The sequence below is a fragment of the Barbus barbus genome (assembly GCF_936440315.1).
Source record: "Barbus barbus genome assembly, chromosome: 42".
Lineage (NCBI taxonomy): Eukaryota > Metazoa > Chordata > Actinopteri > Cypriniformes > Cyprinidae > Barbus > Barbus barbus.
In genome coordinates, this window is record NC_136720.1 from 22,938,971 (window position 1) to 22,954,568 (window position 15,598).

General features: G+C 37.5%; 4 protein-coding genes across 5 annotated transcripts; 1 reads left to right on the top strand and 3 right to left on the bottom strand.

Moving 5' to 3' along the window:
- The first annotated feature begins 1,156 nt into the window (after positions 1-1,156).
- On the top strand, positions 1,157-9,322 carry slc5a8 (solute carrier family 5 member 8). The gene is made up of 15 exons (XM_079403241.1): positions 1,157-1,680; positions 1,842-1,907; positions 1,985-2,036; positions 2,246-2,313; positions 2,976-3,130; positions 5,405-5,545; positions 5,635-5,764; positions 5,904-5,992; positions 6,538-6,647; positions 6,732-6,799; positions 6,882-6,968; positions 7,577-7,749; positions 7,819-7,922; positions 8,000-8,088; positions 8,178-9,322. The coding sequence occupies exons 1-15, from the start codon at positions 1,339-1,341 to the stop codon at positions 8,286-8,288; spliced, it is 1,785 nt and encodes a 594-aa protein (XP_079259367.1). The 5' UTR covers positions 1,157-1,338; the 3' UTR covers positions 8,289-9,322.
- Positions 8,518-9,281, bottom strand: LOC306861143 (LYR motif-containing protein 5A-like; the record flags this gene model as incomplete). Its single annotated transcript, XM_079403244.1, has 3 exons — positions 9,143-9,281; positions 8,914-8,999; positions 8,518-8,730 (listed from the first exon to the last, which is right to left on the bottom strand). The coding sequence occupies exons 2-3, from the start codon at positions 8,956-8,958 to the stop codon at positions 8,518-8,520; spliced, it is 258 nt and encodes an 85-aa protein (XP_079259370.1). The 5' UTR covers positions 8,959-8,999; positions 9,143-9,281.
- Positions 9,043-12,820, bottom strand: LOC306861142 (ubl carboxyl-terminal hydrolase 18-like). 2 transcript variants are annotated; one of them, XM_079403242.1, is made up of 10 exons: positions 12,541-12,820; positions 12,302-12,398; positions 11,444-11,580; positions 11,284-11,363; positions 11,045-11,179; positions 10,634-10,729; positions 10,322-10,471; positions 10,093-10,236; positions 9,953-10,002; positions 9,043-9,795 (listed from the first exon to the last, which is right to left on the bottom strand). In XM_079403242.1, exons 1-10 carry the CDS (start codon positions 12,599-12,601, stop codon positions 9,741-9,743), a joined length of 1,005 nt encoding a protein of 334 aa, XP_079259368.1. In that variant the 5' UTR covers positions 12,602-12,820; the 3' UTR covers positions 9,043-9,740. The 2 variants fall into 2 exon arrangements, with proteins under 2 accessions (XP_079259368.1, XP_079259369.1); XM_079403243.1 differs by having other exon boundaries at positions 12,302-12,395; positions 12,541-12,724.
- A 66-nt stretch (positions 12,821-12,886) lies between these two features.
- pex26 (peroxisomal biogenesis factor 26) lies at positions 12,887-15,548 on the bottom strand. Its single transcript, XM_079403220.1, has 5 exons — positions 15,167-15,548; positions 14,943-15,089; positions 14,129-14,451; positions 13,847-13,993; positions 12,887-13,756 (listed from the first exon to the last, which is right to left on the bottom strand). Exons 1-5 carry the CDS (start codon positions 15,370-15,372, stop codon positions 13,653-13,655), a joined length of 927 nt encoding a protein of 308 aa, XP_079259346.1. The 5' UTR covers positions 15,373-15,548; the 3' UTR covers positions 12,887-13,652.
- Positions 15,549-15,598: the final 50 nt, after the last annotated feature.

The window sequence follows — 15,598 nt, forward strand, 5'->3', positions numbered from 1 at the left end:
GGGTACATTTTTTTAAATTGAAATATATAAATACGCTTTCCATTGATGTATGGTTTGTTAGGAAATGACGATATTTGACCGAGATACAACTATTTGAAAATCTGGAATCTGAGGGTGCAGAAAAATCAAAATATTGAGAAAATCACATTTAAAGTTGTCCAAATGAAGTTTATAGCAATGCGTATTTCTAATCAAAAATTAATTTGACATTTACGGTAGAGAATTTACAAAAAATCTTCATGGAACATGATCTTTACTTAAAATCCTAATGATTTTTGGCATAAAAAAAAAAAAAAAATCATTTTGACCTATACAATGTATACCGGTGCTACTTATGACTGGCTTTGTGCTCCAGGGTCCCATATAGAAATATAAAAATATAATAAATAAGTTTAAATAATATTTGCAAATTTATTGTTAATTATATTTGTTCAACACATTATTAATGTGTAGTATAGACTTTTTTGTGTGTTAATGGTTTAAGGTTATTCATTACAGTTATACATATAGAAATATGAAAATATAAGTAAATATAAATACAGGTAGCGGTGATCAGAAATCAGGGGATTTGGATCTGGTGAGTGTCGTTAGTGGAGACTGTGGTGACTCTGACAATTAATGTGTTGTACAGATATATTTTATTTTTGGTCAATGGTTTGTTGGGGTTATTCATGAAAGTTGACTATATTTAAACATTCAGCTATATATGTAGCATATATAACTTAAGAGGTAACTAGAAAACAAAACTATGACAAAATTTTACCTGTAACTAACTACTGAATGTATTATTATGAATATTTCATGGTACATGTTATTTTTTAACATTTACTAACTTTTTATTCATAATCTAATTTATTTTTATGCTAAACATTATCTCCACATATCCCAATTTTTCTCTAGTACTAATAAAGTTGTACTCACTTAACCTATAAATAGACACACAAAAGATTAGTAATATTGGGAGGTTAATAACATTAGGCAGCTTTTGTTATTAATAGGGAGCGAATTATCTATGTGTATCTCACACACAAGAATAAACGCATTATCTGGTAACTGGGGGGGGGGGGGGGCAGCGCAGTCTAACTGCAGCATAAGTGAGGAGGAATGAATGTGATAGGGGTGGGATGATGACAAGCATGCAGCTCCAGGAACAATCACAGTGAGTAACTTTGGCAGAGACTCTCTGACTGAACAAACACCTCTTTCTGTCATGACTCAACAATCAGCTTCCAATGAGTAAATTCCTGATGCTCACTGATAATATTTCGCAAACAGAGCCACAAAGGTTTGCTCGTAAAATCAAGAGACCCTGTTAAAGAAGTTCAGACGTGCACCAAGATGTCAAGTGCGGCGTCCTTCAGTGTGTGGGACTATGTGGTCTTCACCTTAATGCTGGTGATCTCAGCAGGCATCGGGGTTTACTATGCCTTCAGCGGACGAGGTCAGAGCAGCTCCGCAGATTTTCTGGTGGGTGGACGGAGTATGACGGCGGTGCCGGTGGCTCTGTCCCTGACAGCCAGCTTCATGTCTGCCATCACCGTTCTGGGGACCCCGGTGGAGGTGTATCAGTACGGAGCCGTCTTCATCCTCATCTGCTTTGCTTATGTTCTGATGGTGGCTGTGAGCTCTGAGATTTTCCTGCCTATTTTTTACAGACTGGGAATAACCAGCACCTATGAGGTGAGATGACAGGAAAAAATTCAATAATGCATAAAAACATTTCATTGGTAATCTAAAATAGTGTGTTTATTGAGGTAGAACATATTAATGATGTTAAAATGTTTCAACTATGCATTAATTTTGCAACTTATGCAATGCATTTTTGTTCCCTTTGTTTGCAGTATCTGGAGATGCGTTACAATAAAGTAATCCGACTATTTGGGACAGTCCTGTTTATCATACAGACAGTGAGTGTTTTCTTGTTATTATTAGTCTTATTAAATCATACAGTGAATTCAATGCACTATTTTGTATCTCTTTTCAGGTGTTATACACGGGTCTGGTTATTTATGCTCCAGCTTTGGCTTTAAACCAAGGTAGGATTTTTTGCGCTTCTGCAATTCTTACAAACAATTATCCAAAATTCTAGATTAAGGTTCTTTATGGAACCATCAATGCCAGTAAAGAACCTCTATTTTTAAGTGTGTGAGTGAAACAACTTTATTTATGAAGTGTATGGTGTAACAAGTATGCTTGATAGGGCACAGTGCTGTCTGGTTAAGTGAACTCTCTCCCTTGTTTTCAGTCACAGGTGTCGATCTCTGGGGTGCTGTCGTGTCGACCGGAGTGGTTTGCACTCTCTACTGTACATTAGTAAGTTAGAAGGAGATTAGTGTTTTTTTGGTGTCACTGAGATTCTAACATATAAGCATTGAACACTAAAGTTTTTATTAATATGTTGAGTTACTTTTTTGTTACTTTTTTCCATTTTCATTTCAGTTAAAGTTTTATTAATTTTTGTTTTTAATTAGTTTTTTATTGTCTATATAGTTATTCTTTTTAATTAAATTAAACTAAATGAAAAGTGACAAATGTTTCCTTGGCAACTAGCTAAAACAAAAATATATATATATATATACAGTATATACTATACATTGAATTTTATTTTATTTCAGTTGAGTGAAAATATATGTACAGACAAAAAAGTTTCAGAATCCCTGCAGTATTAAAATTATACAGAACACTCTTAAAAATAAAGGTTCCAAAAGGGTGTTTTTGCAGTGATGCCATAGAAGAACCATTTTGAAGAACATTTAAAAAATCTAAAGAACCTTTTTTGAATATAAAGAACCTTTTCTGCATTTGAAAGGTTCCCTAGATGTTCAAGGTTCTTCATAGAACCATTGACACCAACAAAGAACCTTTATTTTTAAGAGTGTAGCAAAACTTGTTAGAATTGGCATTTTATATGTTGTTTATATAATGTATATTTATTAAAATGTGCATCATAAAGAACTGTCCCTTTACCTTGGCAGGGCGGACTGAAGGCAGTGGTGTGGACAGATGTATTCCAGGTGGGCATCATATTGGCTGGGCTCTTAGCAGTTATCATCCAATCAGTGCTGCTGCAGGGCGGGATCTCCACTATTATCAGTGACTCCGCCCAGGGCGGGCGGCTCAACCTATGGGAGTGAGTTTTGACATGACTGAGAGGTACAGGAATGCATAATTAAAGGGATAGTCCAGAGAAAAATTTTAATTCTGTCATCATTTACTCAGCCCATGTCGTTCCAAACCTGTATGTTTCTTTCTTCAGTATAACAAAAAATAAGATAATTTGAAGAAAGTTGGAAACTATGTAGTTTCGACTTCCACTGACTTCCATTTTGAGAGAGAGAGAATAAGAGAGAGAATGAGCTTTATTGGCCAGGTATGTTTACACATACGAGGAATTTGTTTTAGTGACAGAAGCTCCACAGTGCAACAGAAAGACAGCAACAGGACAGGACGCAGATAATAAAATAATAATATACAAATATACAAATAGGCAATGTACAAAATAGCAAAAACACAATATATAATATAGACAATTATGTGTGTACAGGTCAAGTATGTGCAAATTTAAAATGAAAATAAGTATGTGTGATGACTAAATAATGTATAATAGAATTATGTGTTCCGCTTTTATTGTCAAGTGTTCATGAGATGGATTGCCTGAGGGAAGAAACTGTCCCTGTGTCTGGTCGTTCTGGTGCTCAGAGCTCTGTAGCGTCCAGACGGTAACAGTTCAAAGAGGGAGTGTGCTGGATGTGAGGGGTCCAGAGTGATTTTGCCAGCCCTTTTGCTCACTCTGGATAAGTACAGTTCTTGGAGAGTGGGGAGGGTTGTACCAATGATTCGCTCAGCAGTCCGGACTACCCTCTGTAGTCTTCTGAGGTCAGATTTGGTAGCTGAGCTGAACCAGACAGTTATTGAAGCGCGGAGGACAGATTCAATGATGGCAGAGTAGAACTGTTTCAGCAAGTCCTGTGGCAGGTTGAAGTTCCTCAGCTGGCGAAGGAAGTACAACCTCTGCTGGGCCTTTTTCACAATGGACTCAATGTGATTGTCCCACTTCAGGTCCTGAGAAATTGTGGTGCCCAGGAATCTGAATGACTCCACTTATGTCACAGTGCTGATCATGATGGTGAGTGGGGGGAGAGCAGGGGGGTTTCTCCTGAAGTCCACGATCATCTCCACACTTTTGAGCGTGTTAAGCTCCAGGTTGTTAAGACTGCACCAGACGGCAAGCTCCTTAACCTCCTGTCTGTAAGCAGACTCGTCACCGTCCTGGATGAGGGCGATGACTGTGGTGTCATCTGCAAACTTTAGGAGTTTGACAGAGGGGTCTTTAGATGTGCAGTCATTCGTGTAGAGAGAGAAGAGCAGCGGGAAGAGAACACAGCCCTGAGTAGCTCCAGTGCTGATGGTGCGAGTGCTGGATGAGAATTTTCCCAGCCTCACTAGCTGCTGCCTGTCTGTCAGGAAGCAGGTGATCCACTGACAGACAGAGGTAGGGACGGAGAGCTGAGTTAATTTGGGCTGGAGGAGTGATGGGATGGTGTTAAAAGCGGAGCTGAAGTCTACAAACAGGATCCTCACATGAGTCCCTGGTCTGTCCAGATGCTGCAGGATGAAGTACAGTCCCATGTTGACTGCATCATCCACAGACCTTTTTGCTCTGTAGGCAAACTGTAGGGGGTCCAGTAAGGGTCCAGTGATGTCCTTCAGGTAAGCCAAAACCAGTCTTTCAAATGATTTTGTGGCCACAGACGTTAGAGCTACAGGTCTGTAGTCATTAAGTCCAGTATTTTTTGGGTTTCTTTGGGACGGGGATGATGGTGGAGCGTTTGAAGCATGAGGGGACTTCACACAGCTCCAGTGAGCTGTTGAAGATCTGTGTGAAGATGGGGGCCAGCAAGTCAGCACAGGTTTTCAGACAGGCTGGTGTCACACCATCTGGACCTGGTGAATTCCTTCTCTTGTTCTTTCTGAAGACTGGCACACGTCATCTTCACTGATCTGCAGTGCAGGAGTGAGGGAGAGGAGGGTTGCAGGAGGTGTGAATGGTGTTTTTTCAAACCTGCAATAGAACTCATTCAGATCGTCTGCCAGTTGTTGATTCTCCAGAGTGCTGGGGGATAGTGTCTTGTAATTGGTGATGTCTTTCAGACCTTTCCACACTGAAGCTGAATCACTGAAAGAGAATTTGTTCCTTAGCTTTTTATGGTCAAAAAAGTAAATGGGAACCGAAACTGTTTGGTTACCAGCATTCTTCAATATATTCCCTTGTGTTCAGCAGAAGAAAGAAACTCATACATGTTTGGAACAACATGAGGGTGAGTAAATAACAGAATTTGCATTTTTGCTTGGACTATCTCTGTTTAAACACTTGCCTTTCTCATGCTGTATGTAACCCTCTCAGCTTCGATCCGAACCCTCTGAGGAGGCACACTTTCTGGACCATTACAGTGGGAGGGACGTTCCTCTGGACCAGTGTCTATGGTATCAATCAAGCTCAGGTTCAAAGATACATATCATGCAAGTCCATGTTCCATGCCAAAATGTGAGCACTACACAAATCATAAAACTCAAATTCACACTAAAAGCAATGCAATATCTGAACCACTTTTCTTTGTTTTTGTCTCTACCCAGGGCTTTATATATTAACTTAATATGTCTCTGGACTATATCGATATGCTCCGTATTATGTGGCTTGTGTCTATACTCCTTTTATAAGAACTGTGATCCATGGACAGCAAGAAAGGTGTCTGCTCTGGATCAGGTACAAACCAACAATGCATCTCAAATGCAATAAGAATAACTGTGCATGTTATTAAAAAGTCGCCATTAACATTTATATGACATTATTGATCAATTCGGAATATGCTACATTAATGTTTCTCTTTATTATATGCAATAAGCTTATGCCATATCTGGTGTTGGACATCCTGAGTGAATATCCCGGCGTGCCAGGACTGTTTGTGGCAGCAGCATATAGTGGCACATTAAGGTTTGTTCTCGGTAAAGACAAATAGTTCACCCAGAAAGTACATTCATAATTTACTTATACCCATAATGTCATTCCAAACCCATTTGAAATTCTGTGGAGCATATAAGATATTTCGCAGAATGTCCAAGCAGCTCTTTGCCATACAATTAAAGCATGACTCAAAAAAGGACAATAAATTACCATTAAACTATAATTCTCTAGTCTATTATAATGGTCTAATAGTGTCATGAGATAACAAAATAAAATTTAAATGTAACATCAGAAAATGCTTTACATTAGTTTCCTTTGTTAACAAAATAAGTTAAGATCTTCACTCTTAAAAATAATGGTTCTTTATTGGCAGCTGTGGTTCCATAAATAACCTTTAACATCCAAGGAAGCTTTCTTTAGTTTTTATTTAATGTTCTTCACATTAAGAAAAATGGTTCTTTTAAGAATTTCCCTGAAAGGTTCTTTGGGAAACCTAAAACATGGGACAATATGTGAGTGATACAATTGATCAAATTACCATTTTTAAGCATGTATTATATGTTTACTGTCTACAGTACAGTCTCCTCCAGTGTAAATGCTTTGGCTGCAGTAACTATTGCAGATCTGATACAGCCATACCTCAGTCTGTCAGAAAAACAGCTGTCCTGGGCTTCAAAGGCCATGAGTGAGTGAATATCTTCACTTACAGCACATTAATGCATAATCAATTATTCCACCTACTAAACTAGGTGATATTCCCCAATCACAGGTTTGTTTTATGGTGCCGTGTGCATAGGAATGGCTGGTGTTGCATCTTTAATGGGAGGGATGCTACAGGTGGGTTACTGATGAATTATGGGAAATTACAGGGCGAATGATGGAATAATCCTAATTTTTCTGTCTGTTTGTTCCTCAACAGGCTGCTATTAGTATCGCAGGAGTGGTTGGCGGACCTCTACTGGGCCTTTTTTCTCTTGGCATCCTGTTTCCTTGCGCTAATGCAAAGGTTTGCATGAATAGATTTTTATATGCAATGAAAATTTGCTTAAATTTTACTCACCCTCAGTCCATCCAAGATGTAGATGAGTTTGTTTCTTCATCAGAACAGATTTGGAGAAATTTAGCATTACATCACTTGCTCACCAATGGATCCTCTGCGGTGAATGGGTGCCGTCAGAATGAGAGTCCTAACAGCTGATAAGAACATCACAATAATCCACAACATGACTCCAGTCCATCAATTAACATTTTGTGAAGTGAAAAGCTGCATGTTTGCAAGAATCAAATCAAACATTAAGGAGTTTTAACTTTAAACTACTGCTTCTGACCAAAATATGAGTTCATAATCCATAAAAAAAATTAATCCTGGGAAAAGTGGACTGGAATGGTTTGGATTATTGTGATGCTTTCATCAGCTGTTTGGACTCTCATTCTGACGGCACCCATTCACTGCAGATGATCCATTAATGAGCAAATGATGTAATGATGATAAATTACATCCAAATCTGTTCTGATGAAGAAATAAACTCATCTGCATCTTGGATAGCCTGAGTCTGAGTAAATGTTCAGTGATTTTGGATCAACTATAAAACTTTAAAAGTGTGGCTGTTTTAGGGAGGCTTGGCAGGGTTGATATCCGGTTTGACGCTGTCACTGTGGGTGTGCATCGGGGCACAGATATACCCTCCTCGACCAGAGAACAGCAGACCATTGGCTCTGGTGACACACGGCTGTAACTTCTCAGGTGGCACTAACTGGACTGCAAACACAGAGGAAAATCTAGAAAGGTAGGTTTGCAAAAATCAGTTAAATCAAAATCTATTGGCTGTTCGATAACAAAATCCATTTCTCAACAGGCCTTTCCTTGCTGATAATTGGTACTCGCTCTCATACCTGTACTTTGGCCCACTGGGGACTGTGACGGTCATCACCGTGGGTCTCGCTGTCAGCATACTTTCAGGTATGAGACATTCTGATATGTGAAGCACCCTGCTGTCTTTGTTCAAAGTAACTGATGTTTTTTAGTTTCTCTCCAAGGCGGCAGACAGATGAAAGTGCAGTCTGGGCTTACGCTATCAAAAGAAGACCTCACCTTCTACAAAGCCTACAATGCACTCAAAGCAAAAGTGAGTATATTCTTTAATGCATGCATATATACAAATATACTCACACTATTCCCATCACTTTTATCATTTTCAATTATTTGCACTAAAAGGTTTCAGGTAGCGCAGGAAAGTTTGACCTGGTGCAGGAGCTGGACAAATCCTTTGGAAAAACCAACTTTGCTTTCTGTGATGTAGAGCTGTCTACACAAACACCTACTTAGAACATCATAAAACTGAAATGTCTTTAAATATACATACGTACTTGTCATTACAGTACAAATAACTGTCTACTGTAAATCTAACCAGGACTTAGAAGTAGTAAAAATAAATGTTTATGTCCAAATCTGTTATAGTGCAATACATCAAATACATTCAGAAATGTACAGAAAATAATGATTTAACCTTTGATATATATACTGTACAGCCTGGCACATGCGACAGAAACATTGATTAATGCTCTGCTTCATAGTAGCGTTTCTTCATTGCTCTGTATTTCCTGAGGAAGTAAAGCGCCTCGAGTTCTTTGATCACAAAGTCTCCACGGTCAATCAGCTTTTGGATTTTCTCAGGATCGGTGACATCTTTGTTCTTCATGAAAGCTGCTTTCAGACGCTTCCTGAAGTATGTAGTGCCTTTTGGATATTCCCGTCCAAGATACAGAAGCTGTAGAAAAGAAATGCATTACAATTTTACATTTCTTTCTGTTTGTTTATTTTGTGACTTGGCTGCCATGCAATGTTATGTCCAGTAAAGGATGACATAAAGTACCACTGGAAAACATTTCATATGAAAAGAACAGATGAAAAAAGAAAGCAGAAGGAAACTAATGTAGAAAATGCTGCTTACAGTTTTGTACAATCTCATAACTTCACCTCTCAGTGGATTACTCATTTTAAAGTCTCTCTCTTTTTATCCTGAGGCAGACAATAAACCTAAAACAAACAGTGGACAAACAAAAATACACCACAATGTATTGCTTATTGTGTTTAATAGCATGCAACACACAAATAACACAAAAAAGTGGACTGAAACTCTCCTCAAATATAGTTCTCCTCATATTGTATTTTATACTTACTTTATAGATTAGTAAGGTGCTAAAATCCGATTTATTGAACGGATAAAGTCATCTTCAGCTGGGTAGTAAAGTTTTCTTGTAAGAAATATGGTTTATGATAACATTTGCTCACAAGATCATAACAGAGGCCATGGTATGGATGCTTTCCAAAATAAAAGTCACGAAGCGCGATGGCTTCTCAAAATAAAAGCCAGGTTGCGTCTTTGCATTTTTCAGAATAAAAGCCTCGTTGTGGCTTTCAACCAATCAACCTTTTTAACTCGAGAAAACATTTTATTTTTGCACAGTATTTTTACATTAGAGCTTTACAGTAAAAACTTAAGATACAATACAACATTATTTCAAACCACATTATTATTTGTATTTAACAATATCCATAAATTTCACAAAGCATTCTCTGGAAAAAATTGCATAATCCCATCCAAAATACTGTCCTATATAAACCTCAATCAACATGAAAATATACTGATTTACATTCTTAAACACCTTTCTTTAAAATTACATAATTAATTAAATAAATAGACTTCGGTCCTATTCTTGAAATATTCTCTGTATTAATTCATACAGTGTTCATAAAGTGCTGCAGTGTTCCCAACAGTTATCCAGATGAATTGCTGCTCTTCTTCCTGTACAGAAGCAAGTACGCTGTGCCTCTAAAAACAACATGCAAAATTAGAATTAAAACCTGGAAGACGTCTTGGAAAAAATGCAAAGAGAATAAAGTAATTATTTAAAAGATTAGCATTTTTGTTTTGCTTGAAGTGCCTGTGAGAAACTATTTAAGTTTAGAATTATTGATGTTTAACATACCCATACTGACGGGACCCTCCATATGTGTCCTGCACATCTTCCCATGTGGACTGAGATAAATAAAACAATTACATATTAGTATAAGTTACATTTCAGTCTATTTCAGATACTAGTTAAATCAGTCAGTCACTATCTCTTACTGGTCGCACGCAGCTGTCATCAGCATAAAACCACATCTCGTCCTGATTTGGGCTGATGAAAGCAGTGTAGTGACCAAACATGGTTCCTATGTGCACTACTACTGCATAGAGACTGTAATACTCATCGGTCTTGAGACAATCAGCCTAAAGTAAGCATACAATAAATCAAGCATATATGACAATATTACTTTGAATGCAGAGTTCTTTACTAAATATATCCTAAACATACATTTTCTGATTGTCCTGAGGCAAAAATCTCAGTGCTGAATGATTTAGGAAAGGTGACTTTGTTGGAGAGTTTTCTGGTGAAACCAGCATCGTTTCTGAATCTTTTCAAGTGGACACACAGAATCGGAGGCAATGAGACAAGTTTCACTTCCTAAAAATAAATAAAAATCAAAACAATTAACTTACAATGCACTGCACTATATGCTGAAATCAGGATAAATCTTACTTGGATTTGCTATATTACCACATAAAAACAAACCATCAAAATTGATGAAAAATCATACTATTAGATAATAACAAATAAAGCACACACATGAGTGGACGGCTGCTTTTCATCACACCGATCACAGTAAAACTTCTCACTGTTCGGCAGCTTTTGTAGCTTGAAAAAAGAGTTGATGCAGCTTTCCTAAATAATATAAGGAAGAATAATAAAGCATGATTAGCTCAAGATCCTCTACATTACAATGTACATTACTGATGCACAATGACTAAAAATGAATGTAGATTGAAGAATGTTGGTAACCAAACAGTTGCTGGTAACATTTACCTCCATAGTATTTTTGTCTATACTATAGAAGTCAATGGCTACCACTGATTGGTTACCAACATTCTTCAAAATATCTTCTTTTGTGTTCAACAGAAGAAAAAAAAACTAGGTTTAGAATAACTTGAGTAAATGATGCCGGAATTTTTATTTTATTTTTTCCTTTAAATTGTTTACCAGGGTGTTTTCTCTTTCGGAGATTGCCAAAGGAAGGCTGAAAAGAGAGCTGGGCACTCGGAGAATGAATTTGCACTTTGAACACACCACCTGGGTCTCTACCTTTATCTCATAGAGACTGCGGATTTCCTGAGCCTGAAAGAGTAAACAGACAAAGAGTTTAACATAACTGATTATTCTCATTTACACTGACAGTTTACTGAACAAAATCTGTGCATCTATTTTTAATGAAAACCCACCACAGCAGCATCAGGCATCTGCTTCTGACTCAGATTAAGGATGATGTGGAATATTTCATCTGCATCTTGTTGAGTGGATGCTACAGCAGAATGACAGAATGACACCACTGAGTGACATTATTTCCATAAGTATAAGATTTTAGGGTGATATGACGCATACGTTGGATAGCTTGACGATAGAGGCAGTTGAGGAAGTCTTTGTGTGGAGCAGGATGTGATGTTTCCCTCATGGCTTCCAGGGCATTCCTCAACTGCAGTGGGACGTTCCTCTCATCAGTCCCATCTGATGGATGCCATCTTTAAAGGAAGAGTTCCCAAACCCCAAAATTAAAAATGTTGAAAATTTACTCACACCTTTAGGCTATCCAAGATGTAGATGAGTTTGTTTCTTCATCGGAACAGATTTGGAGTTTCATCATTTGCTCACTAATGGATCCTGAAGTGACGTCAGAATGAGAGTCAAAACAGCTGATAAAAACATCTCATAATCCACATGACTTCAGTCCATCAATTAATATCTTGTGAAGTGAAAAAACTGTTTGTTTGAGTCCTCAATCCATAATATTGCTTTCTCAAGTGAAAAAAAAAGTAGTCTCGTCAGAATCAGGCGTGAAATACGCACAAATCAAGAAAAAATTGTACAAAACAGTTCTAAACAAATAATGTCGGTGGATTTTGATGTTAGAGGACAACAGGAGATGGACTTTTTCACCAGAGGATGCGTTATTTTATATTATAGTCTCGTAATGCTTTAATGATGGATTAGTTTCTCACAAACACACAGCATTTCACTTCGCAAGATGTTACATGACAGACTGAAGTCTTACTTGTGACGTTTTTATCATCTGTTTGGGCTCTCATTCTGACGGCACCCATTCACTGCAGAGGATCCACTGGTGAGCATGTAATGCTAAACCTTTCCAAATCTGTTCAGAAACAAACTCTACATCTTGGATGTCCAAATTAGGCATGGCTACTTGCAAATGTGAATCTTATTCAAAAGACAATAGTGCTTTACTTGTTCAGTATGTCCAGGAGTTCAGGGGTGGCAGAGAAGGACTGAAGCAAAGCATTAACATAGCAGGACAGTCTGTAGTTTAAAAGGCCCCTCGCTTCTGAAACATCACATCATATTTAAGATCAGTATTATTTCTGGATCAACTTAAAATGGTTTAAAAGACGGAAAAGACAGTAGTTACAGTAGCAGTATTTCTTTTTATTAAAAAAATGTGATATGATGGATGCAAGATGACCTACCATAATCCCGTGATACAGAGCGGCTGTATGGATAAGACATTTTACTGCAATACTTCCCCATCCACCGACATATACGACTTCAAACGCTTCTCAGTGTTGAATCAATGGAAACCTGTTGTCTCAACATTAATCTGCGTATTGGTTATAGAAAATCAAACTAAGCTGACGAAATAATTACCCTCTTCAAGATACTTCAGCTCCCGTTTTACTCGCAGCTTAACAATGAGTTTCATAAAGACATAAACAGAAAGAGCTGATTTTACTTTCACTTTCATTTCACGCGTCAGTTTCTGTCACAGACACGAAACTAACACCCGGTTCAGAAGAAATGACTAGACAACTTTTAATAGTACTGTTATTATTATTAACAAACATGATTTAATCATTATTATTATTATTTTTAAATCGATAGAAATATCAGGACACAATACACATACATTTATATTTTTTACAATGATATATATACTTAATGTTTATTAAAACATTTTTTATATTTAGTTTTTACTTTAATTTTAGTTAAGGTTTTAGTAATTTTGTTGAGTTTTTATTTTTATAAACATTTTTTTTTTTTTTTTACAAATATGTCTGTATTTATTCATTTTTATTTTAGTTTATTTCTTCACCTTAAAATAAAAATGAATGAAATGCTGCCTTGGCAACTAGCAGAAATAAAACCGTTTGTTTGTTTTTTAGTTAACATTCATTTTAAATCACAAAAATGTTTTTTAATATCCCAGATAAAAGTATATTCTTAATAAAAGTGCATTTTAAAACTACATATTAATAAAACAAATACAAATGTGATGTACAATAGTTATTAATATAATTTACAAACTGTGTCTGGAGCAGATCCACATGAATTCAACATTCAAAAATACATTTACACATTTATTACATAATAAAATTACATTTGATCTACATGAAATACTTCTCTTCAGGATACCATCCATTTTAAATAGGCTATCAGTAGTTTGATATAATTCAGTGATTTATTTATCTATAATGTAAGTAAATGCACAAATTAGAGATGCCCATGGCAAACACAGGATGTATTAAGTATTACAAATCAGGGATGGCAACATTGTTTCACAGTTAGTAACCCCATTAAAACTCTAACTCCGGCTGTTGGCTTTGAAATAAGGTCCAAACATGGTGTTCCACGTCTGCTGAAGGAGTCCATGCAGGTGGAGCAGCCAGGGGAAAGCCGAGGGAAGAGCTGAGAGTGGAGAAATAGCAGAAGAAATTATCATTAATGAAAGTAATTATTAAGGATGCATTGCACGAAAATGGCCAACGGATCTCTTACCCGGGTCTATACGGACGAGAAGAAGATACAGCAATATTAAAGCCAGAAAAACTCTGCGCAGAGAGATGGATCTGATTCTCACACTGGCTACTGAAAGACCTCTGTATAACAACCTCATAATGGAAGTCAGTCGCTGACTCAGTTTATCTGTAAATCACAAATTGCACCATTGCATCCATTATCAATTCTACAATAAAATGACCTCCTCATCAATTATATAGTTTGAAGCATCAAATTACATTGGAATTTTTGACTTTAAGCACAATAATAAAAGAAAGTCACCTTGTTTTGAAGCACTAGTTGTTGTCGTCACACCTACAGATTCAGGATTTGTAGAGGATGATGTTGCATTTTTCTCATTCTGAATGTCTACCAGACTCCGAGCTGCTTGTCTCTGTTCATCAGTGAAGGCCACCCGACCCACATCAGTCTCCAGCATCTCCAGAGCTTCGGCCGTGTGACCCATCGGCACCAGTATGTGGAGGAAATACAGCTCAGCCACAGAGCTGAACCCCGACTGGCTCATGTTACCAGAGCAGTGCAGCCAATCACAGACCGGATCCTTCATCACGGCCCACTCACCCACTTTCACATAGAGCAGAATGCTGTGAAACACAGTTATATAGCATTAGGAGTGATGTAGTGTGTTCACCCACAGTCAAGTGCTGTTTAACCCTAAAAGGGGCAACGTATCCTGGGGGATACAAACATTTGAGAAGCTGTGGGGAGAAGCCATGAAAGTGTATGTTTCATTTTGAAAAGGTGTTTGTTGTGAATGTTTAGATGTGGTGACTTTGATGTGGCGCTCATGGGCAGCATTTAATACTGCATGGCTGACTGTATGGGAAATCTACTCACCCTCCGATAAAAGTTGATTTTATGTGAATTTATACCCCCAAAGGAGCGACGTATCCTTGTGGATACAAACATTAAAATCAAATATAAGAGTCAAGTTTTGAAAAAATCATGAATTTGTATTATTTGAGTTTCAATATGATGGAAAATAGCACTAAATTAATTTTCTGATGTCTCTTTATGGTTTTGCCCCTTTTTAAGGGTTAATGTAATTTGTGAGATTAATGCCGATTCTTCTGACCACATTTGGATAATCTTGGCAGGAATTTTCTCTGTTTCTCCATACTGCTGCAAAACCCATGACAGAACTCCACGCCACTGATTGAGCTCTGCCAAAGCCTGAATCCCCACTATAGTCAAGGCTGCTTTCAGTTCTGCATACTTGAAGCTGTAAGGAAAAAAATAGAATTAGATTTGAAATAACTATAAATGCAAAATATGATTTCATTATATCATGTAACTCACCTGCTGTCCTCCTGCTCTGCAAAATAGCCCAAATTCTCAAGCCCTTTCTCGCACGTATCCAGAGCAGCATGAAAGTCTTTCTTTACCATTAAATATTCAAGGGCAGCGTCCACCGGAGCGGTTACCGGACACCCGGGTGGGCTGCTGAGCCGAACCGAGCCCGAGCCACGACCGCCCGCCAGAGACACCGACGAACTGCTCCTCATACCGGTCTGCTGTTGAGCGTTTAGTGCATTACAAGCTTAATATCGAAATAAGAAATGATTGAGAAAAATAAAATGTGAATTCTCAATGTCATTAATTAATTTAGGACACTACACGTGGAATATATGCATTCTGTAAACAAAACCAGCTTCACTGCGCCACTTCCGCAATGGACGACGAAGAAAATACCCGACAAGATAAAAGTCCGGAGAAGTTCAAATTTAAAAC

Excerpts from the sequence above, each read along its gene's own strand:
- slc5a8 (XM_079403241.1), top strand. The coding sequence starts at position 1,339 with ATGTCAAGTGCGGCGTCCTTCAGTGTGTGGGACTATGTGGTCTTCACC. Across the intron at positions 1,681-1,841 it reads GAATAACCAGCACCTATGAG|TATCTGGAGATGCGTTACAA; the intron begins GTGAGATGACAG and ends CTTTGTTTGCAG. Across the intron at positions 5,546-5,634 it reads TCCATGTTCCATGCCAAAAT|GGCTTTATATATTAACTTAA; the intron begins GTGAGCACTACA and ends GTCTCTACCCAG.
- LOC306861142 (XM_079403242.1), bottom strand. The coding sequence starts at position 12,601 with ATGGGGAAGTATTGCAGTAAAATGTCTTATCCATACAGCCGCTCTGTA. Across the intron at positions 12,399-12,540 it reads CTCTGTATCACGGGATTATG|AAGCGAGGGGCCTTTTAAAC; the intron begins GTAGGTCATCTT and ends GTGATGTTTCAG. Across the intron at positions 11,364-11,443 it reads CTATCGTCAAGCTATCCAAC|CATCCACTCAACAAGATGCA; the intron begins GTATGCGTCATA and ends ATTCTGCTGTAG.
- pex26 (XM_079403220.1), bottom strand. The coding sequence starts at position 15,372 with ATGAGGAGCAGTTCGTCGGTGTCTCTGGCGGGCGGTCGTGGCTCGGGC. Across the intron at positions 14,452-14,942 it reads GCCAAGATTATCCAAATGTG|CATTCTGCTCTATGTGAAAG; the intron begins GTCAGAAGAATC and ends TGTGTTTCACAG. Across the intron at positions 13,994-14,128 it reads AACTAGTGCTTCAAAACAAG|ATAAACTGAGTCAGCGACTG; the intron begins GTGACTTTCTTT and ends TGTGATTTACAG.